This window comes from Medicago truncatula, chromosome 2 (assembly GCF_003473485.1).
Source record: "Medicago truncatula cultivar Jemalong A17 chromosome 2, MtrunA17r5.0-ANR, whole genome shotgun sequence".
Classification (NCBI taxonomy): Eukaryota; Viridiplantae; Streptophyta; class Magnoliopsida; order Fabales; family Fabaceae; genus Medicago; species Medicago truncatula.
This window is the reverse complement of record NC_053043.1, coordinates 50,206,568-50,231,697: the sequence shown is the minus strand read 5'-3', so window position 1 is coordinate 50,231,697 and position 25,130 is coordinate 50,206,568. Positions and strand designations below refer to the sequence as shown.

The following is a 25,130-nucleotide window of genomic DNA, read 5'->3' as shown; positions in this document are numbered from 1 at the left end:
AGGTTGCTTCACAAACATTTCTTCCTCCAATGGACCATTTTAAAATTTTGACTTGACATCCATTTGATGAATTCTCCGATTCTTCCAACTTGAGATTGCAACCACAAATCTAATTGTTTCCATTCTTGCTACAAGTGTACAAACCTATCCATAGTCGATACCAAATTTTTGCATGAAACTTCTTACTACTAATCTAGTTTATACCTTAGTACTCCACCATTTGGACCTTCTTTAACTTTGAAAACCCGCCTTACATCTATGCCCTTCTTATTAGGTGGTAATGACACCAACTTCCAAGTGTGATTTTTCGTCAGTTTGTATGAGAGAGAGCAATTTTTGATGAGAGAAGAGCAATTTCCATAAATAGAAGCTGTATTGTCATGTAAATAACACACTTGAAAAATAATAAAATATACTATCTTATTCTCCCTTTATCCATTTCTCTCTACTCTTCTATGTTGTTGTACAATATCTTGCAACACTTTGAATTACTTTCATAACACATCTCTTATTTTCTTCTGTAAAAAAACATTTTTTATTTTGACTATCTTGATAATCTTCACAAGTACAATTACCTTTACATCCTTTATATTATGGTTCTTCATAGGGGGAGCCTACCAATGTGGGTGATTGTCCTCTCAGATTTGAGGTGGCCTAGATCACTCATGAGGATTTTCATAGATTGTTGGGAGAGAAGTGGGGAAAGAGCTCTGATTTGTTGCATAACCTTATTACCTCACAATTGAAAGATCGGAATATTGAAACTTTTGGGAAGGGGCTCTGATTTGGGCATACTATTTCTCAGGGTCTACCGTCTATTGTACCCCAAAAAAAGACAATTTTTTATCCGATCATATTAATTTCTCGCGCGCCCTACAATATTTTGAATATATAAGCCGACAGGCGTAAAAACACGCTACATTTTTTTCTTCAGATTTCATAATCCGAATCAGGTATGGAGGGTGGAAAAAAAAACTCGAAAATATTATAAGATCTTTCAAGTGCAAGTGCACAAGTCCGAAAATTCAGGTACTCCTCCCAAAGTTAAGTAAAAAAAGAGTCCGTGGATAAAATTAGTACTAGCAAAGAAGACGTGAGCCGTTAGGCTAACAAAGATAGTATGAAAAAGTTAATTTTAAACAGAGGCAAGTCTCATAGACCTGGGAATTTTCTGCAGTGTATTGTCGTAGGAAAAAGTAACCAAAATTGTGTAAACCAAACTAACAACTTTTCATCCCTAAACAAACCAGTTCAATCAGCATTCACAAGTTACACGTCTTAGAGGATAAAGTCTTATATGCAAGGTCTATTTCTTGTTCCGTCATCTCGATTGTATCATCACTATCATACTCAACTGCACCAGAAGAAGATGCATCATTTGTCCTTCCCCTTTTGCTCCTATGTTCTTCATTTATCTTAGATTTCTTTGTCAATTCATGATCTAACCTATTCAGTTCTTCCTCGTAAATACGTTTACAGTCCAGTGCTTGTTTGTGGATATCTTCCTTTGACATTGAAGCCTTATTGTTTCCCACAACATACAATCTTGCAAGCTCCTCAACAACTCGAGGTAAGAATTTCCAGTCCTCAGTTCCTCTCCCAATGTCCTGGTTAAATTTAACAAGACAAACACAATCAGCAACAAAAGCATTCCATTTAATCCTTGATATAACAGCCCCACATTGAAACTTAAAGTAAGAATACCAAGATGGCATGGAATTCAGACATATGTGTAAAACCAAATACAAATGGACTGTACAAAGATTAAGCATACTAAAACTAGATAAGCAATTCAGCAAGTCTAGATGCCAATTGTCAACGACATTGAAGGATATTTTAAATGTAAATGAGTGTCATTCAGTGTGATGACTCGGCCAAATGATTCGCCAATTCTCATTCAAGTAAAATATCCAGTATAGCTATATACTTAGGCCTTATAATTAGTCGGCATCATCAGGTACATAGACATTATAAATTGTCCATCCTGTCATAAAAATAAGTGCAAAGGTTCTGGAGAAAACTTTGTTAGGGACAAAAAAAGCTAGGATGACAATGATTAGGAAATAGAAAATACTCAGTAGTAAGTAATACTGGTGCTCATGCAAGAGAAAATTTGACATACTTACGATATGTTATGTTTCTATGTTTAACTGATTTCATACATTCCCAAGAAAGATAGGCAAATTGCTATGAATTCTCAAATAATAATGAGATGAATTTACATGATAATATAAATCTGTGCCCTGCATATATTATTAGTCTGATACTCAGATTATTCTCATAGAATTTTAAGAGATGTCTCCACTCTAAATTTTACTTATATTAACACTCCGCAGGAAAAGAAAATAATTAAATTAGTTCCTTACTAACCAATACAAGTCACAATCAGTTTTAATTATGCGCATTACCTGTTTTTCCTCGATAGAACATATGGCATCTTGCAAACAAGTCAGAATCCCTTCTGCAGCTATTTTTGTTATCTCATTTGGATCTGGCTGAAAGGATTATTTGAGAATTTAGTTTTACATAGGATATAACTAAAGACCTTGAACAAAATGAAGTTAGAACAACAGATATGCCTTGCTTCTAAAGCATTTATCACGGTAAGAGTGAGCACTGACATACTATATTTTTTTAACAAATGAATTTTGTTTCACAGCTCACTTGTTTTTTGTCTTTTAGTTTGATCCTATGCAAGTTATGAAAGCTTACTTAAAGTCATGACCTCTAGAATGAACAGAAACAGTTTTCATATAGAAAGTAGAAGATCATAACCTTTTCTTCTTGACTTTCCAACCACTGAATTGTTTTATTCAAATCATCAAGAGCCCACTTCTTCACTTCAGAAGGTTCAAAGCATTTCCTAGCATCGTCAGTGTCTTTTCCCTGGAATATGTAGCAAACAAAAAAATAGCAAATTTAATTGTCGACAAATAAAATAAAGGTTATTTAGATCCATTTTTCTCAAATCAAGTATATAAAATTGTAAAACATTTTGCCACTTTTTACCTTTGATTTTATGGAAGTAGTCGCCTCTGAAGTCTCTCTTTCAACACGCTTTTGTGGTTTGTGGGGTACAGATGGTTTTTGTTCTGCACTCACGCATAAAATTCATGAGGAAATATTAGATGTGAAACTGGACCGAGACAATGGTGCGGGACTTGGGTAGGAGGTTGGCAAACATGCATGTGGCAACAACTAATTAGATCTGCCCTTACAATTTTGCACTTATTTATATATATATATATATATATATATATATATATATATATATCTCTGGTGAAAAAGATGGTTGTAAAGAAAGTTTTAAACACACAAAAAAGGTCTTTAAGTAATTTTAGGAATAATTAAGCATGCATAATTGCATAATATCAATATATTTGCAGATAATGGAGTTTTCTCTGTAGCTAAAACAGCGATTCTGCTCCAAGAACAACTTTTTATTCTTTCTAATTAGTAATTACTTTTCCAGATAAATGAGAGAGAAAAGGGATGAATATGAAACGTAATATCTAAGATGCAATCACAAAGGTGCACAGCTCCATGCAATCTTAATTGGCTTCTTTTGAGCTCAAATTTCATGTTGTATACAAAATGAATATGGTAATCAGGAAACCATTTATCAAATGCAAAATAACTTAAACTAGGTCCTATCAATTTACTAGTGCATACAAAAATATATCACCTTCATCGACTTCATGTGATCTACCTCCATTACGCCATGGTTTCCCAGCATGCATAAGGTAACTATCAATTTCAACGAGTTTCCTCTGTCTGTAACACTCTTGTATCCAATCCTAACACCCAAGAACAAAATAAAGGATACATCATGTTACGTTTTTGTTGACAAAATATATGGACAATGATACAACCAAAATCAGTGTAACTTTACTAGAATTTTCCCACCAAAATCTAAAAAGCGGTAAGCTTGATTCCAATAATATTTGAAAAATTAATGCCACCAATATTAGTAAAAAAAAAACGTCTGGATTATGTAACAAATAGGATTCCCCTCAGTGAAAGGTTTGGATTAGCACATCACATAAAAATCTCATTCATGTTAGAACAGAAAAGAACAACGAACTATATTTATTATCCTTTCATCGAGCAAAAACTTGATGTCTGAATGTCAACCAAGACAAAAGATCCCTAATTTCCTTCATTGAGGAAATAAAATCATTGTCTCAAGTCTCAACTAACCTCAAAATACCACCGTAAACTAAGACACTAAAGCTACAGCCTACAGTAATTAACGCTAAATTGCTCGCAGATATCAAACTAAATGCTTAAAAATAAATTATTCCACAAAGAAAAATGAGATTATACATAGAGATGCCCTAGTACCTTCTTGGCTATCAGCTGGTTCAAGATTGAGGACAATAGTTTCAATTTTAACTCTATGGGATTGTCAATAATGAATCAACACCAGAGATCTTATTTGTTGATAAGTAGTTTACAAACTCTGACCATGAGACATTAATAAAATGACACTTAGAGCAATGAACTTATTCTCGCCACAAGTAGTGAGAATAACAAACCATACAATAGGGATTCCTAAGGAGTATCTGTTAGGTATCCGGTGGTATTGATAGGGTAACTGCTGATGCAGTCAGTTATTATTTTAATATATAGTCAGTTATTTTATTATATAGTTATTTAGGAGCAGCTAGCATTTTGTATAATATGCAGTATTTGTGTTGATCAGGAGCAGTTAGGCAGTTTATGCCCTTAGTTTGTATAAATAAGACCATTTGGCTACAACAGTAGGGGAATTCAGAATTATTCAGTTAGGAACCATATTGGTTTTGGGCAGAGAGAGAAATGTCTCTTCTCTGAGGAGCTGTTGCTCTGGGATTACAGAGGGATAATCTTCTGTAATATTTTCTTTTCAATCTATAATATTATTTCTTTTGTTTCTCTTTAATTCGGATTCCTAATTAAATAATTATGAATTCCCCCCACTATTGTGGCCAAATGGCCTTATTTATACAAACAAAGGGCATAAACTGCCTGTAACCGCTTCTAATCAATACAAATTACTGCATAAACTGCCTAACTGCTCCTAATCAACACAAATACTGCATATTATACAAAATGCTAACTGCTCCTAAATAACAATATATTAAAATAACTGACTGCATCAGCAGTTACCCTATCAATCCCACCGGATACCTAACAGTATCAGACATAGATTCTTAAGGAGTTCTTCCTTCCACTTCAACCTTCCCAAAATATAAGCAGTACTTTTAAAGGAATACATTTAGAGACCATTCACGTGTAACAAGTTAAAAGAAAGGAAAAAACCTCTGATACAATGGTTCCACAATCAGCTTCAACTTGTCGAAACTTGGGAGTGTTTGGAAATGCACAAACCAAAAGAGTGCAATTAGAGTTCCAGTCCTGCTTAAATTCTGCTCCCATTTCCATAGCACGCGACCTCAGGATACCACGCTCCGGATTCACAAAACCCGACAGCACAAAAACTACACCTTCCTGTCAATTAATCAGTTTAATGAATTAATAACCTCATTCAACAACAATGCAAACAAACCCAAAAAAACACAACTGTTAGTATCCCTATGAGTTTGCCCAAATCACATTGAGCCATCATGATTTTGCAAAAGTTATGTGCATTGTTAGTATCACGGTGGATATGCTGAAATCACAATGAGCCATCGTGATTTACAAAAGCTACAAAGTGTAGCTTTTACAAAATCACGGTGACATTGTGATTTGACATAGCTTGTTCGGCATTGTAGCTTTTACAAAATCATGGTGGCTCGCTGTGATTTCAACATATCAACCATGATACCAAACACGTACTAAGTAGCTTTTGAAAAAATCACGACGACTCAATGTGATTATGGCAAACAGACAGTGATAGCAAACATAAACTTAATCAATTACCATAAGCTTGTTGAAAGCATTTTCATTTTCAACTTTGGTCTTCTTGTTGGAAGTCCCAATTTCACTGGATTTCTCACCACCTTCATCCAAAGTTGGTCTCTTTCCAAAATTTCCATGACCATCATCATCATTTGAAGTCATCCATGATGGAAGGTTTCTCTTGGAAGACATGATGACAATAACTACATGTAAGATGATAAAGCACCAATTTTGAAAAAACACCCAAGTTCCACTGCAAAAACCTGCAATTAGGGTTTATTCAAAATTCACATATTATTTCAAAAATTCATAAATTGTTTCAAAAATTCATCAATTAACAGAGATATACATCAGAATTTGATGATTTCTTTTAGCATACATTACAGCAGTTTAAATAAAACAATAAAAAATATTTACATATGAGATTAAATGATAAATAAAAAACCTGTTTGGTTGATTAGTTTCTTGTTCTTTGTTTCGGCGCTGCGTTTGATTTTGGTATATAATCCAATTGTGAAAGTTTCGCTTCTAATTTGTTGTTGTTATCAAACCAGTGAGTGAGTTAAGTTCTGAAGCCGTTCAAAGAAGTGATGGATTTATATTTTGTGAAAAGTATAGCACAACAGTGGACGTGCCGGAGTGGTTATCGGGCATGACTAGAAATCATGTGGGCTTTGCCCGCGCAGGTTCGAATCCTGCCGTCCACGTCTTTTTTTTTTTCACTAGTTAAATATAATTAATTAAATGATAAAATTGTCCTTATAATGTCAAAATACTGACTAAGAAATCGACAGTCACGTCAAGCAAGTTTTAATATTTAAGGCTGTTTTGTTGAAAATTTTTTTTTTTGTTAGTAAGTAAGATTAAAGAGAAGATTTTTTTTTTTTTTTTTTGTGGTGGTTGGGGTTTGAACCCTAGACTTTACATATACTATGCACTGTTCCTACCAACTGAGCTAAGCTCACAATGAGAGACTAAAGAGAAGATTAGCTACTCCAAACCCAACAAACAATTAAAAGAATACAATCAATATTTAAACAAAAAATATCAGTCAAGTGAAAATCAACAACAATGTAACATGTTATTCTTCCATCTGTTTACATTATTTTTTGTGACACATGAAGCTATTTTTTCATTTCAAAATTTGGGATAATTTTGTTTATATGGCACTATAAAATACATTAAATTGATATGTTTCAATGCATTCTTGAATGTGAGTGGGATAATCTTCTCTCATGTATTCTAAAAAATCAATGAGTGAATTAGTTTGCTAGTATGAGTAGCAGAGGGTTTGGTTTGATCTAAACTTTAAGGAATTATGTTTGATGACCCAGAATGTAGAAAAGAGAAAGAACACAACTACTAGCACATGCCTCACATTTTAATTTGACAGCAGGATATTTAGAGCCATACGATTCATTTGATATTACGGTTGAGATTTCGTTTAAGTCCTGATATCAACGGAACTTGACTCATATATTGACAAGTTCCCAAAATCATGTCTAGCTTCATTTCCAAGCAAACCATACTTGCATTGTTACATGGTTTCATTTCCAAGCAAACACTTAACAGCGAAACAAAAGACAGTCTGTCCAATAATATAAACTAGTATAAATTGATTCAGTTCATGAAATGCAAACCCCATAAATTATTGTTGAAGGAAGCTATTTAACTTAACCGCGCCTTATTAAAGTTAGACAAGAAAATTCAATTCCTACTAAAAAAATATTTACTTAAACTGAATGTCTCATCTTCTCATGTCTGCAAGTTGATTCTTGACATCCGCCAGGTTCTTCAAAGGCACACCATGTGGTAAAAATGGCGAACAGGTAATCTCGATCAGCTTTAAAACTCTTGCATTTTGTAAAATAAACTCAACGAAACTGATTGAACTATAATATCCATGAAAGTCTGAAATCTGAAGCATCTTGAGAGAAGATTTGAAACAATAAGGCCCTGGAATTAATGCATAGTCTCTCTTATCGACGATTTTGCCAATTCCCTAAATAAGAATCAATTAACAAGTTAGCGGATAGAAGTAATATCACTGTTTTAACATTTAAATGAGGCAGATTAAGCAGGATATAAGGCGTACCAGAGGAACAACAAGAGTTTCCAGTTTAGGACACCTTAAGAGGAATTCCAGTACTGTTTTTATAGTGAAAGGTTTAATCCTCCGATGCAGACAAAGATGTGTCAAATTGTGGAACTCGGGAAGGAGATGGAGATGATCAATTGCATAGAGAGGATCCTAAAAAAATGAAACAGAAATAGATTTGCATGGGAAACACAACTAAAGGCAACATTGCGCATCAATACACATTATATTATACACAATATTTAAAAAGATAAATGATGATGATCAGATAAAAGATAATACATACCTTCAAAGCGTTTGCTGATAGTGCGAGAGACTTGACACTTGCAAGTCCACTCAATAGCACAACTGAATAAGGAGAAACATGCCATAACAGGTTGATACAGATCCACATTGATGTTTTGCATTCTGTACAGTTATTACAAAAATTCAAATCACTTTCATCCAACTTTGAGAGACATATAGCTTTGAAGAGGCAAATTATTTCTTGAGATGCAGACAGTTATTACCAACCTCCAACTATTACACTTCACGACTCCAATCTTGTATCGATTCTAAGTGTAGATAGCACATTCTCCTCTTTCTGTTGGAAAATGGTTTGGCAAAACATTTAGTATCTGTGGTGTAATGGTGGGTGAGTAAGAGATTTCATATGCACTTGAAATTGTATTTGTGTACTTTTTGTATATTCAGTCATGACATTTAAGTGTTAATTATCATTGATAGCGAAGCGAGCCACAATCGATGAGAATGCTTGCTATTGATTATTCTCCAGTAGTATGTCATGCTGAGCCAAGTTTCTACATTCATTTTGTCAGAATGAAGAGTTTCTTAATTTTGTACAAGGATAAAAATGTTGCAATTTGTAAGTGTGTAAGAGATATTGTTTGAGTATTACACATGATCTCCTGCACTCTACCTTTCCCATTTCATCATCCATCGAAGTTCAATTTTTTCGTTGTGGCGAACAAAGAGTGTCACAAATCAATAATGGTGTATTGTTTATCAGCCTTTGTTCTTATTTGGGAAACAAGAGTTCCATATACTTTCGTGCTTGTAGCTATCAATTTTTTTGGGTGATAGTGCAATACAATTTAATAGAGCTTTTAATATAAACATTCTAAACCAGTAGTAATTTTTTTTTCCTTTCAAATAGAGTTTATGCCTTAGGTTTATTTTTGTATATGATCAATCAAAGGCATAATTTTGGCTTAAGAATCAAATACTAATGATATCTTTTTTTTTTACAATAATCCTAAATATATCATAATGATATCTTATTCTTGTTTGTAGATGAAATGACAAACATCATTATAATCTCACACATACAAAATGGAAGAATTTGAAACACTATTAAAGGATTACTCAAGAATTTAGTTTTACATAGGACATAACTAAAGGCCTTGAACACAATGAAGCCTTGCTTCTAAGCATTTATCACGGTAAGAGTAAGCACTGAAATGAAATACTATGTTTTTCTAGCAAATGAATTTGGTTTCATAGCACACTTGTTTTTTGTCTTTTAGTTTGATCCTATGCCATTGTTTAAAGTCGTGAGTCATGACCTCTAGAATGAACAGAAGCAGTTTTACAGAGAAAATAGAAGATCATAATCTTTTCTTCTTGACCGTAGCTTCAATTTTTTTTTATTTTTTTTTTAACTCTATGGGATTGTTAATAACGGATCATGAGACATTAATAACAGATCAACACCAGAGATCTTAATAGATGACATATAAACCAGTTTAATGAGTTAATAACCACAATCAACAACAATGCAAGCAAACTCAAAAACACAAAAGACACCGATGCTCCTTAATTGTGTCTTATATCAATGCATGTTTGATATCACATTGTGTTTGCGGAAATTGCACCGAGCCACCATGGTTTTGCAAAAGCTATGTGTATGTTTGATGATGGTGGGTATATACCGAAATGATGACGAGACATCGTGATTTTACAAAAGCTACAAAGTGTGCTACAAAGTGTAGCTTTTACAAAATAACGGTGGCTCACCGTGATTTGACATATCTACCATGACACCAAACATAAAGTGTTGAAGAAATTGGTATATTAATGTTTTGTGAAAAGCTTAACAAAAGAGTGGACGTGCCGGAGTGGTTATCGGGCATGACTAGAAATCATGTGGGCTTTGCCCGCGCAGGTTCGAATCCTGCCGTCCACGCCTTTTTCTTCTTTTCCAATATTTTATTTTTTTCCTTACGAACACCGATCTTCACGCACGTTGTACTTAGGCCTCTCACTTTTCCCATACATATATTTTTATAATAACTTCCTTAACATGTGCCCTCAATATTTACCTTTTTAATACTCATTAAAATATGATGGAGGTTTCTTGGACTCCTCCTCCACCACATGATCATTATTATAAGGTTGATGCTGATATGTCACCTAAAATGTCTTCGTAAATTTCTACTCGTGGAGGTTTGATTGGGAACTCTTGTGATAAGTTCATTTGCGGTTTCTACAATCGACTTGATTCATGATATGCTATATGGACGGAGCTATGGACCCTTCACATTGAAATAGAAATGGCAAATCAATTGAATAAAAAAAATGTCATTTGAAGGATTCTTTAGTCGGGGTCACTAAAGTCAATTAAGACTAATCTCTAAATGCTTTCTTTCAATCTCTTATCTAAGAGGTGATCTCTCTTCTCCACCGTCCTGGATGGAGCACTTCAATCTGTCACATATATCACGAGGCTATTCGTGTTCATATGTCCGTAAATCTAAGACACTCGTAGATTTTAATTGTATTTCATTTGATGCTTTTCATCGGTCTTTGAAACTTTCGATAGAAAATGTAAGGGTCGTTAGTTTGCCTCAATTGATTTCCTAATTTAAGTCCGTTTCTTATATAAAAAAATCATGAAAAAAATGTTAATATAAGATTTTTTTAATGATGTATTTACATCCCTATATATAAGTCTCATGAGAATCCACTTTAATTCACTCTCTTTCTTGAAATATGCTTAGAAATATTATAAGTTCATCTAAAAGGTAAAGAAAATCGAATAAAATATCGTTTCATCTAAGAATTGAGTTATATTCTTTCGAACGATTTGTCTTAAATTGTCTAGAAGGTAAGGAAAATCAATTTTTTAACCACTTAAATCAATAATATGGTCATTGTTAATTTATTCTTGTAAAAGAAGTTAAGCTGTTTAAGAAAATAAAATAATGATTTTTGAAATTCACTTTAAAAACTAGAGAAATAATATATATTATTCAGAATAATTTTTTATTTTTTGGTTCTAGAATAGACTTAGTTTAAACACCGATATTTATGATCGTAACGTATAACTACTTGAATTTTTATTTTTTGGTAGTGTTACAAAGTAACGAGGAAAAAAAAAGAGCTATAACTACTTGAATTATGGTATGCATCGTCACTTTGTATTAGCCATATTTTTTATTAAGTTAAATAAACGATTAGTAAGGTCCAGGTCTAACTGACCATTTGAAAGCATCTGAGCATGTGGTTGGTACATTTTCTCATCACCCATGTTTCAATTCAACATTCATGTAAAATGTAAATCATACTTTGTTTTTTTCTGTATTTTTCTTTAACCAAGCAATAATTGTAGCACACATTGCTTCTAGAAGAAGTATCGTGACTCCGAAACAAGACAAAAATCTCAATAATAATGCATAGTATTAGTATATTAATAAAAGAAAATTCACACGGAATGGATTGGACTATAATATCTAGTCATATACCACTTGCATTGACATTGATATATGTTGCACAAACATTCAATATATAACGACTTTGCTGTCAAGTGTATGCTTAAGTGTCAACTGTCCATATCCTGTGCAATTTTCTGTTTGAGGCAACTCAACTACCATAATTTTAACAAAACTTCACTTTACAGTTTTAACAACATTATAATATTACCGTAATTTTGTTAAACTCACTACTTGTTCAAATATATATATATATATATATATATATATATATATTGAGCAATTAATAAAATATGACAAATTTCTATAAAACGCTTCATTTATTTTCTCATTTGCCACTTGTAGTTAGAGATTATGTAATTATCACAATCATACAAACTATCAAGTATAGTTCACATTTCAACTTTATGATGAATAAGTAGATTAAAGATAGCAAGTGGGAATGAGAATTGGTTGACGAAAGAATTGATGAATGAATCCAAAAATTCAGACCATTACCCACAATTTGCAAGCTTATATGTCTATTCCTAAAGTGTCGTGCTCTACTATATATCCCATATGGAAGTAATTAAGTTGACATATTATTACAAGAATCAAATGGGAAGCTCTTTTTTGGGAAACTTATTGGTCAAACTTGTGCAAACAAGTGCTCTACTATCCCATATGGAAGTAATAGTTTTCACAAGCATAGTCGCTTCACGATTATTTTACTTCATTAGTTGCGTCATTGTTCCAAAGGCAAAGATAATCGATCACTTTTTGATAAATAATGTTTTTACTCTAATAAAATTTAAATTAAATTGGACACAATTCGATGTTAAAAATCATGTATACTATTTCAAGTTAATAATCAATAATTTTGTCATTTCGATATGAAAGTTCGATTTTTACCTTCCTTAACTCGTGTCTGTGAACCGCATGGTAGGATGACTTATTGTTTCAAAAAGAAATTATATTTATACAATCATTTTGTGACAATTTTCTCTCTCATATTTATTGTCTATTTACTTTCTTTTTATATTATTTTAGTTTTTATGTCAATACTTACTTTTCTGTATATATCTTTAATTATCCAACAAATAATTGTTCAAATAACATACCTCTATTTCAAAAACACGCCTCCGGAAAGTGGGTGTTAAAATTATGACTTGTTTTTGTTCTTTTCTGCAAGCCGTTGTTTGCCTGGGAAAGTGGCCCATGAGAAACTTTAACCATACCATCACATTGACATGTCAATCCTATTCCTATCTATAATTTCTCTCCTTTCTGAAAGTACTCCCTCCGTTCCTTTTCTTTTGATGTTTTAGAACTTCAACTATATTTCAAAACTTTTGATGTTTTAGTGAATTTATTATTATTTTCTCAAGTTTACCCTTATAAATTGTTGGAAAACACAATAAACTATTAAGGTAGTTGTGACCTTTATGGTTTATCACATGTGAATTTAATGATAAATAAAGACATTTAAGTAAAAAAACACACAAATGTTTATATACTTTAATTACTCCTTAAAACTTATGTCAAAAGTTAAAACATCAAAAGAAAAGGAATGGAGGGAGTAATATTTATCTATGTTGCTAAATTCAACCTTAATTTACTTTTATTGAAATTAAATTAACGTTGTTGTTGTCAACGACTTCAATGATTAATTTATTGATCTACAAATGCAAATCTCGAAATCTATCCCCTAAACAGAGAAGAAGTGAATCGTTGTCCTAAGAATTAATTTGAAATTTTACTTAACTTTTTTTTTTTCTGAAAGAGTTTCACTTAATATTATAAAAAGATTTCTGTTGATTTAGTCATGGCTATATTTTGAACAATTCAAAATTTAATATATATTTTGAAAATAGAGGATTTTAGGATGGTTTTTTATTAATTCAATTATACCCTTTGACAAATATCATATAATAATGTTTTGCTCAAAAAAAAAAATCATATAATAATGTTATATTGTTGGTGTTATTAAAAAAAAAAGTTATGTTATATTTTTTATTTTATCAGTGTCATTGAAAAAGATAAACATGATTTGTTGAGTTTGTTTCAATTTAAAAGTCATAAATATCTATACTGATTAATCAAAATTAAAATTTTATATAAAGTATCATTCATAATTTACATATGTTGACGCAATAAAAAAAAAAAAGCGAAAAATCAACTACGTGAGTGACTGTCTTTTTGCTAGTACATATAGTCTTGATGTAGAATTTCATGTTCGTAAAATATTTACCATATAGTGTATGAAAAATTGCTACGCTACATATATCGTGGTTAACGAGTTGTTTCACTAGTGTCGTATTCCAGTTTTATAAGAGCCAACAATTTTAAGCCTATGTTTGATTCACCTTCCAATTCTTTTAAAATCGTTGTAGAAAGCCACGACAAAGTGGAAGCAATGCATTGTAGCTTCTTAAAATCACAATGAAACCTAAGTTAAAAGTGTTTATTTTCGGTTACTATAGAATCACTTAGTTGAAAGGTAAATTTCAATCTTGGTGAACTGAGTTTAATGCTCTGACACACCGAGAGAAAAGAAAAAAAAAAAAGTGAAAGTGTATTGGCATCAAGTGTATATAAAGATCTTGAATGAAGGTTATATGTGTAAATTAACATGGCAAATGGTGGCCAATCCTGAAAAATTATGTGCTAGTATAAATGTGGTTGTAATAGCATTTCTTCTATTAGTGTTAGTTCAACATCTTCTCCTCTTTAGAAGGTTATTGTAAAGGAATGGTCGAATGTTATATCAAATATATTAAGGATAAGTGATGATGAAAACACCAACAAAGTTTGTAATGATACTTGGATCCTTGAATATGTTAATCTTAAAGATTAATTTGGTCCTTTGTCCCTCCTTGTAAAATTGACGATCCTGTAGCATTTTATGGTAATAGCTTGGGATGAAATTGGGAGCAAATTTTTAGATATATTCATATGTATATGAATGAAGTTATTGATCTTGTTCAACCTCCTTTTTTGCCAGTCTAAATGTGTTGTATATGAATCTAGCTTTCAATGGGGATTTTTCTATAAAAATTGCTTATGAAATGTTGAGCACAAGAAATAATAAGAGAACAATTTGGATCCCCTCTTTGACAACATTTGGAAATGGAAGAGACCGGTTAGAGCTAGAATCACTTTGTAGAAAATCATTCATGAAAGACTTCTCACAAATGAAGGAGTAAAAATAAGAACGACTTCTAATAGTAAGTTGGTAGATATGGAAGCTCCATAAACGATTTTACATATTTCGAGACATTGTGAAGATATTATGGAATTTTGATCTAGGGTCATAAAAGAATAATGTTGACAAACTCTTCAGTTTCAACTTTTTTTGTTTGAATTGGATGTAACTTGACGTGTAAGGATATTGGTAATCTACTTAGGAACTGACCTATCTTCTTTGGAGTTATACTCCCATCTTAATAAAATATAAACAAACAAAAAAAAATACATGCATTTGATCATTTCTTTTTGTTTATATATAATGTGTTATAGATAGAGTATCTATTAATTTTAAAAATTGAATAAAAAGTGTTTAACTATGGTATATGTAGTATACAATATATAAAAGCTTACAACAAGTTTATGAGGGTTGTTTTTTTTAACATAAAATATTTGTATATCTTTAAAGTATCATTAAATTTTATTTTTTCATGTTGTGGGTTGAAAACTCATAATTGTTTTATGTCATAACCATCTTCATGGTAATTGTTTTAAGATGTAAGAATTACATGCAACTCATATCTGAATTGCATGTCCTAACCATAAATGGTACATACCAATTTCAAAATACCTACAATGTTAGTGTGTCGGTCGGGTTCATGCAATGAAGAATATACCAATTTCAAAATACCTACAATGTTAGTGTGTCGGTCGGGTTCATGCAATGAAGAATATTGATTGTTATTTTTTTTAGAGGAAAGTTGAACGTGAACCTTCTTATCACTTCAATTTCTATATTCTTCTCCCAAATCATGAAACTAACTTATTTTTTATAATCAAATTGGCTAAAGTTTTTATTTATTTATTCATTTAATTCCTTTTATTTTTACTTTGGTTTTGATTGAGTTGATTTGATTATTACTCGTTGTGTTGTCAATTTATTACTTATTTACCAATTTTTTGTACGTAGAATTTATGTTGTTGGACTTTCTACAAGACTGAAAAGTAGCCTTTTACTCTTATGTTACTCAATCTAACTAGTATTACTGAATCAAATAACAATATTTTTTTCATATCGATTTATTACTGAATTGAACCAAATAATCATAATTTTTTCATATCAATTTAGTTAGTTTATGGTTTAGTGAGAAAAGATTGCGAAAATTGAACCTAATCAATTCAGATGTTTTTAAAAACACGTTCACTTCAAACTAATTTATTAGTTTAAAATAGATATAAAAAAAAATTCTTAATATTACTCCCTCCGTCCCTATATCTAAACATCATTTTGACTAAAAAATTGTCTCTAAATAGAAACCCTCAGTTTTGTACTTCCTCTTTATTTTAATTCAATTTCTCCTTTGTTTACAAAAAAAATATATAAACCCCTTTTAAAATTACTAGATGCATTTATTATTTTACTTAAACATATACCTAATTAATACTACTTACTTGTCTCAAAATATAAAAAATCAAATTTAATACACATATAAATAAAGAATAATTTAGTAATATTAAAACACAAAATAAACACATTAATTGCACTACAACTATTTTTTAAAAATGTGAAAAATATAAAAGGTGTTTATATACAGAGAGATAGAGTAGTAAATCACTCTGGTGTATGTAGGACTAACATATCAATTATCTACGTGTTTTGGGGCAGACCCACAATTATATTTAATTTATTGCTTGACAATCTTCTTTTTTTTTGTTACTTTTGCTTGACAATCTTCTCTAGTTATATTATATTCTTTCTTTTTTAATTTTTTTTTTTTACATTGCTAATAATATTCTCTTAACAACATTAGTAAAAAAGACTTATCCAAATAAATTGATCACTAGCCAAGTACTTCTTCATTTACTTCTTTAAATTAATCAATTTAACTAGGCAGTCAATCTCTTTCATTTCCATATTTGTTAACAATTGGGTTTTGATTTTCATTTATAAGCGTAGATTATTCTCTCTACGTATTCTTACCAATGGTGATTGTAAACAAACATGAGAATTGTTGTTCCCACATGTTGTTTGGCTGTGCCACACGAGTAAAATATGAAAATACCCTTCGGCAGTTTGCTACCGAAGTTTTTAGGAAACCGGCGGCAGTTAACTGCCGAGGAAAACCTCGGTAGTTAACTACCGAGGAAATATGAACTTAAACAATTTCGGCAGTTAACTACCGAAGAAAACCTCAGTAGTTAACTGCCGCCGGTTTCCTAAAAACTTCGGCAGTTTACTACCGAAGGGCATTTCCGTAACTTACTCATGTGGCACAGCCATACCATATGTGAGAACAGCAATTCTCAACAAACATTGTCCATTTAAAGGAACTTGATTTATGAAGTTTTGATACGAAATTTTTAACCTTTATTACAACATAACATTATCATACGAAAATTTGTTTAACGCTATAACTTAAATAACAAAAAAGTCAATCTAAAATTGCACTATACGGACATTTCCACTTTACTCATTTGTTAAAATTGCATAATAGATTTTCCACCGGTGGAAATTAAAATTGCACTATAAAATAACCTATAGTTTATATAATTGTTTAGATCATTAAATTGATTTTGTATTCTTTATAGTTTTTATATTAAATAAATAGGATGTAAGCATAATAAAGAATTAGAATGACTCACCCCAAAATAATGTTTAAAAAATGATGTGTTGCAGAATGAGCTAAGCCCTTGTAATTTCAAGTTTATAATTCACAATTACTATAAGAATTGTTTGTTGTGCTGGGTTATGTCAGTGCTTATGATTAAGCACTAATGATGTATATCTTTTATGTAAAATGAAAGTGAAATGACAAAAACAAAATGGTTATACTAAGTATTAGCAAGAAATCTATTAATCACATACTACAAGTCTATTCAATTACTTTCTTTTTCCCTTTCTCTATCTCTTCTTCCAACTTTCTCTTCCTGCATTTGTCTTTCTTTTTTAATACCATCCATTCTTTCTCAACATTCTCAATGTCTTTACGCCATAAGTCTTTCAACTCCCACAAAATTTTAACGGGTAATTCAAACAGATAATCATATTCGCCTACATTTTGCATATTTCGCATATCTAAAATGATCTGAGCTGGATTTATCTGACCAATATCCTTTCACACTCTAAACAATTTTATCAATTTGATTTTTTTTTTGAAACTCATCCTACCATACCCGCAACCATACCCTGGCCTATCTTGTTATACTCTCATCATAACAAAATATAAACAAACAAAAAATACATGCATTTGACCATTTAATATATATATATATAAAATGTGTTATAGATAGAGTATCTATTAATTTTGAACATTGAATAAAAAGTGTTTAAATATGGTATATGTAGTATACAAAATATAAAAGCTTACAACAAGTTTATTGGGGTTTTGTCAAAAAACAAGTTTATGAGGGTTATTTTTTTAAAAGACACAAAATATTTGTATATCTTAAAATTATCATTAATTTTTTTTATATTGTGGGTCGAAAACTCATAATTGTTTCATGTCATAACCATTGTCATCGTAATTGTTTTAAGATGTAAGAATTACATGCAATTCATATCTGAATTGCATGTCCTAACGATAAATGGTTCATACCAATTTTAAAATACTTACAATGTTAGTATGTTAGTAAATTGTTATATATATATATATATATATATATATATATATATATATATATATATATATATATATATATATATATTATGTCATAAATTGACCGTTGGTACCTTCGGTACGACGCATTGCGCGATACAACTCTAGTCAAAGCTGAATGCACATTTCCTGGCCTATATGAATGTTGGGTTATCATTGTTTGAGCAATTCTCAAGTCTTCATTTGCATCCCGACATATCTGCTTTTAGTCATTATTTAGGAAAAAAAATCATGTTGTAATAGTCGTGTGTGTGTCTCTCTATATTATATATATATATATATATATATATATATATATGATTGGGTAAATATCTCTTTTCGTCCCTGTAATATGAGCGAATTCTGGTTTTGGTTCCTGTAAAAAAAATAATTTAGATTATGTCCCTGTAATTTCAGATTCTTCCACTTTGAGTCCTTCACTTAAACTTGTCAGCAGAATCTACTGACGTGTCCAGCTGACTGTGTAATTATTTATTTTTTTATTTATTTTTTAAATAGAATTAGGTGCCACTTGGATTTTTTCTTTTAAACCATTTATTTTAAAGATTAAAATCTGAAAATAGCATATCCTTGTATTTCCATCATCCTCTTCGCAGATCCCTTCCTCTTCTTTGTTGTTCTGTTCCATTCAATCCTTCATCAATTCATCTTCAAATTGAAATTCTGGAAAACGAAATTCAAGCAGTATCTTTATCTTCATCCACTCCCAGTATCTTCAATCATTCATTCTTTGTATCCACCACACCATACTACCCCACCTTTAGCCTTTAATCTTCAATACAAAACCAATTTTTGTATAATTGTTTGTGTTTGTGACATTTCTCTCTCTTCTCATCTTCTTTCAACAAAACAACAACAAGACCAACATCAATAAGAACCGAAATTGTTGCTCTCATCCTTCAAACTCTTCATGTCTATCCAACAATAAGTAAGGGATTGTTGTTGAAAACAGAGATTTTCAGATGAATAAAGGGAACCTAGATCTTGTATGCTCAAATATCTTAAAATTGCAACAAAACATCAGCAACATCAGAGAACAGACGTATGCGACCTGGAAACACCGGAAACATGTTGACGCTGAATCGGAAGTTGAAGCTGAAGCCATTGTTGTTGAGTGGAGAGGATGGAAGGACAGGACCCGAAGTCGTCGTTGTTGAACTCGGATTCAATTTTGGTGATGATGAAAGGATATTATGGACGTGGTGATGCAATTGAAAGAAGAAAGGATTAAAGAAGATGAACGAAAGGGGGAGAATAGGAAACCTAAGATTTTCCCCCTTTTCTGCTGTTTTTATTTTATTTTTTAGTTAATTAAAATTAACTGTTTTTTTAAATAATGGAAATAATTATAAAATCCACGTGTATTAAAAAATATTTAAAAAAATTGAAAAATATATTAGTTACACAGTCAGCATGACAAGTCAGCAAATTCTGCTGACAAGTTTGAGTGAGGACTCAAAGTGGAAAAATTTAAAATTACAGGAACGAAATCTAATTATTATTTTTTACAGGGATCAAAACCGGAATTCGCTCTTATTACAGGGACGAAAAATAGATATTTACCCTATATGATTTATATTCAAAAGATATTGTATGATACTATCCTACCATTTGATCATACCCTATTATTTGATCTATAAAAGACCCACCATACAACCACAACCTAAACCTAATTTAAAATAAGCAAACAACATCTTTTTTCGTCTTTGCTATACGTTATGTTCCCGTAAACACACAATCCCGAGTTCTAATAATTAGTATGTAATCATCCATATTGTAGTTACTATTTTTCTTTGCATAAATGTAATGACAACAAGGTAACATCCATTTTCTACATGGACACTCTTTTGTTTGTAGACTGACATCAAATTTATCTCTATGTAAATAAAAGGCTTAAATATATAAAAGGTCTCTGTAAGTTCGCGTGTTTTTGGTTTTCGTCCCTGTATTTTTTTTTTCCTTCTAAAACAAACCCTGTAAGTTGTTAACCTTTTGGTTTTAGTCCCTAACGTTAACTTCTGTTACAAAAACGCGTTGTTGGCAAACGGAATTACACGTGGCAATCGCTGACATGGCAAAACACGCTTATGTGTACTGACAGATGATAAGTGACTAGATTTGAAGGACCAAAACCAAAAACGCAAAATTACATAGGGATGAAACTCAAAAAATGCAAACATTGAAATATAAAAACTAGATTTTCTTAATTCCTCTGTTTTTTCTTCTTCATTCCTTTGATTTGGTTTGCAATTGTGAAGGTTGATTCATCTTGTTAATTAGTATTATCACATTCATGCTTGAGTATCTTTTAAATTTGTTGATCAAAATGCCTATTTTACTCCAACAAGAAGTGATGGCTCAAGAAACTACGTTAGAGGCTGCTCTAATTACCCAAGTTACATGGCTTATACAGAGTCAGCAAAAGCCAAAGTGTTGGAACACTAGTGTATAATGAAAAAACTTGGAGTATACTAGTGAGTTTGTGGAGCCTTTGGCATGTAAACACAAGGATGGAGAAACTAGTGTAAAGTGTGAATTGAAAATTTTATGTCCCACATCGGGTAGATCACACACTCTAGTAGAAATCCTCCTTATAAATTGAGAGCTCGGGAATAGTATTCTTTACTCCAAAACTGAGAATCGAATACTCTTCTCTGGTTTTCTCCCCTTCTCATCTCCCGCGATTTGTGTTGACGAATCGTTCTTTTCCTCCTCCTCTTTCTGTGGGCTTCGGAAAATTGTGGGCTTCGGAAGAGTGGTCTAAGAACCATATTGTGGGATTCGGAAGAGTGGTCTAAGAACCATATTGTGGGTTTCGGAAGAGTGGTCTAAGTACCATATCGAGGTGTCATTCTCGAGCGATTTCTGGCAGTGCAGCCTTTAATCGTACAGTAAGAATCTGGGCTGTTTTATCCTGGAGACGGCGCGGTTGCTAGTCTACCTTGCACAATTCAGGTAGTGCCGCGAAACGTCTTAAAGAGAGCGACCTGGTCGTGACTCATCCCGGTAATAGTTTCAAAAGCTCCATCGTATATTTTTAAATTACAAAAACAACACAAAGTTAGATCTCTAAGTGCACCAAAACAAAGGCCTCAATATGAGAAATCGGGTTCGTCAAATAGGTACTCACTCAATGGACACGACATGGCAAGATTGGCCGCACAGAGAACATCTACATTGCAAGCAAGCTTCACTAGCAAAGTCTATCCTGGTTCTGGTCGTTTGGATAAGCTTGGAATTCCTGTAGGGTATAGATATTGATGATAATGTTAATTTATGTTTAAAGGGTATAGATATTTTTGTAGCTTTATTTGAGTGTTGTTGAAGTCTTAACATTTATCTTGCTAACTAACTCGTTGTACTTTGTTGTGTTGTGAAACTTCATCTTTGTGGGCTGTGGCAGCATTAGAATACTTTAACTATATTATACATAATGCTAATAGAAGAATTTACTTTAGTTTCTCTAGAATTTTTGTCAGAAGGTTATTTCCTATTCCTAGCATGGTGTTATAGTTATATATCTATTAGTTTTTTAGGTAGGTATCTTGTTTTTACTTGTATTTGGATGCCCTGCATACTCAAGCATGTGATAATATTAGATAACAAGATGAATCAACCTTCACATCTACAAACCAAATCAAAGGAATGAAGAAGAAAAAACAGAGGAATTAAGAAAATCCAGTTTTTAAATTTCAAATTTTGTTGTTTACATTTTTTCAGTTTCATCCCTCTGTAATTTTGCGTTTTTGGTTTTGGTCCCTCAAGACATGTCAGCGATTGCCACGTGTGACTCCATTTGCCAACAAAGCGTTTTTGTAACGGAAGTTAACGTTAGGGACTAAAACCAAAAGGTTAACAACTTACAGGGTTTGTTTTAAAAAATAAAATAAAAAGATACAGGACGAAAACACGCGAACTTACATGGACCTTTTACATATTTAAGCTTAAATAAAATAAATGTTAAACATATAAAAGTAATAACTTTATACATATGTGTGATTATAACCTGGAAAACAAAAATTGTTTACACGAGTGCTGGACAAAAAATCTTATAATATGATAAAAATCGCAGCTTTAGACATACATATGATAAAGTAACTATAAAACTTGAACAAAAATTTGAGATAAAAAAATATGTTAAGCATGGATGTTGAATACAAAATACATTAATATTGATCATAGGTTGAAGTCTTGATTGAAAAGTTTCTCACTGTTTGTTCTTATTGGTGACCAAATAAAATTTTGGAGGTTGTGGTAACTGATTGACAAAATATAGTAGATAAGAAATAAGATAGTTGAAATCAAAGAGGATATGAAGATAAAGTTTAAAGAGTGTGAACGAGTGTTTGAAAAACTTATACTCCTTCGATCACTATTATAAGCAAAAGTTCGTTTTTTAAATTCATTTAATAAATGTTGTATGTAGTCTATATATATGGTGGGATTTAGCATGGGAAAGGAAAGTTGTTTCCCACCATAAAAAAGTTTTTTTTGACCATTAAATTAAAGAGGAGCACTGATTTTATCATTGTCTGTCTATATTATGTTTCCTCTTTCTCCTTCTCTTTCTCTTTCATACCGTTTTCTACCTCATGAATGCTGATTTTTTTTCACAGATCTGAAATTTTTCTTGCTTTACCAAAGCCTTTTCAGGTATACTGTGATACATCGCAGGAGATTATAAAACCTGGCTCTGTGCTCCTCCATCACCCCACTCATCTCAAAGATATAAAACCTCCATAAATTCTGAAAGTAGAAATGGAATCAAATTATGAAGATTTTTTTTTAAAGGGAACCATCAATTACTATTACTCAAGTTGGTTTTCGTTGAATTTAATTGAATCAGATTTTTTTTTTTTTCCATTAAAATTGCAACAATCATTTTAGGTTTGATTTTCTCATTTGGATAAATACCCATATTTTTTTTTCTTTTTCTGAAATGATTTTCTTGGCTGAATCTCCATATTGGTTCACGACCTCTTTGCTAAATTAATCTTAAGAATTGAATGAATGTCGAGGGTGGATTACAAGGTTGTTGGGATAATGTTTTAAATGAGATGGCTGCAAGTGGTGAGGTGAAAGAGACATTGAGAAGAGTGAAAAAATCTTGTGTTGAATGTCTATGATAATATCAGTACTCCTCTTTAATCCAATGGTTATAAAACACTTTTTTATGATGAGAAACAACTTTGATTTCCCAGGCTAAATGCCACCTATATATAGTCCACTCCATCAACAAAAATTATTGTGTGAAAATATAAAAAAAAACTAATTTTTTTCTTAGATCAAGCAATTGCAAAATGACAAATCTATAAAAATAGGAATTATATTAAACAAAGAAAGATGTAATTTAGTCTGAAGTATGATTATCAACGATCTTATATTAGTAGTAGATAATAGACCCACAATGATGATCAAGCATTGCATGATTATATTGTTGTCTTTATTTTATTTGACTTTGTTTTAACTTGAACACAACCTCAAATTAATTTATTTTGGGCACACATTTACAAATGAAAAAAAATTAAAAGATAATAGATTTAAATGATGTTACTAAATAATTTTTCTTTTAATTTTTTACATTTGTGTGTGCTCAAATAAATTTAATTTGAGTTTGTGCCTATGTAAGAATTGGTCATGATGAGTGGAGGAGAGAAGAAGCTAAAATATAGAATAGTGTTATTTTAATCTTTATAAACTGAGCAATTAATATTATGCATTGTGTGGAAAATTGCACACATTAGACAAAATGGTGATAAAAATGACAAATTTCTTTAATTTTTTTTGTACTTCATCTTGTACATAAAACGCTTCATTTATTTTCTCTTTTGCCACTTGCAACTAGATATTACATAATTATATTAAATAAAGTATAGTTCAACTTTATGATGAATAGATTAAAAAATAGCAAGTGGTAATGAGAATTGCTTGACGGAAGAGTTCATGAATGAATTTAAGTTCAACTATACTACCCCAATTTGCACTCTACTATCCCATATGGAAGTAAGTTGACATATTAGAGGAGTAATTAAAATGGGAAGCTCTTTTTTGAAAAACTTATCGGTGAAACTTGTACAAACAAATATATACACCCTTAATTTGTTGAATACTAGCCTTAATTATTTTTGGTATGTACTTTATAGACAAAGTACATGCTTAGACATTGTGTTTAGTTTCATATTTTTTGTTCTATAAAATAACATTACTCATGTCATGAGGTTTAAGTAGAATTTGACCGTAGTTACAAATTGTTTTCACACAATTACTTCCAGAAATTTTTGAAGGCATGAGTTGCCCTAAATCTAAGAGGAGGTTGAAATAGTTTTCACAAACATAGACGTTTCTCGATTACTATCTCATTAGTTGCGTCTAGGGGTGGGAATAGGCCAGGCCAGGCCAGGTTTTGATAGGTCTGAGCCTGGCCTACGAAATAAATCACAAGCCTGAGCCTGGCCTATGGCCTATCATAGGCCATTTTTCTAGACCTGGCCTGGCCTATTTAAAAGCCTGGACTTGCCTGAAAGCCTACTTATAGGCCCACTTCACATTAAGGCCATCAAATAATTCATTTGGCCTACTAAATAGGTTAAACATGTCTTAAAGCCTACTTAAAAG

The 25,130-nt window shown here is 31.6% G+C and overlaps 1 protein-coding gene and 2 non-coding genes across 5 annotated transcripts; 2 read left to right on the top strand and 1 right to left on the bottom strand.

The window, feature by feature from the left end:
• Positions 1 to 1,101: 1,101 nt before the first annotated feature.
• Positions 1,102 to 6,486, bottom strand: LOC11442049 (DNA-repair protein XRCC1). 3 transcript variants are annotated; one of them, XM_024775625.2, is made up of 8 exons: positions 6,332 to 6,486; positions 5,908 to 6,149; positions 5,305 to 5,493; positions 3,686 to 3,797; positions 3,010 to 3,092; positions 2,776 to 2,886; positions 2,409 to 2,495; positions 1,102 to 1,607 (listed from the first exon to the last, which is right to left on the bottom strand). In XM_024775625.2, exons 2-8 carry the CDS (start codon positions 6,076 to 6,078, stop codon positions 1,263 to 1,265), a joined length of 1,098 nt encoding a protein of 365 aa, XP_024631393.1. In that variant the 5' UTR covers positions 6,079 to 6,149; positions 6,332 to 6,486; the 3' UTR covers positions 1,102 to 1,262. The 3 variants fall into 3 exon arrangements, with proteins under 3 accessions (XP_024631393.1, XP_039686852.1, XP_039686851.1); XM_039830918.1 differs by having other exon boundaries at positions 5,908 to 6,089; positions 6,332 to 6,478; XM_039830917.1 differs by having other exon boundaries at positions 5,908 to 6,139; positions 6,332 to 6,477.
• A 25-nt stretch (positions 6,487 to 6,511) lies between these two features.
• Positions 6,512 to 6,593, top strand: TRNAS-AGA (transfer RNA serine (anticodon AGA)). The gene has a single exon. It is a non-coding gene; the product is annotated as a tRNA-Ser (tRNA).
• Positions 6,594 to 10,087: 3,494 nt separating this feature from the next.
• TRNAS-AGA (transfer RNA serine (anticodon AGA)) lies at positions 10,088 to 10,169 on the top strand. Its single transcript has one exon. It is a non-coding gene; the product is annotated as a tRNA-Ser (tRNA).
• Positions 10,170 to 25,130: the final 14,961 nt, after the last annotated feature.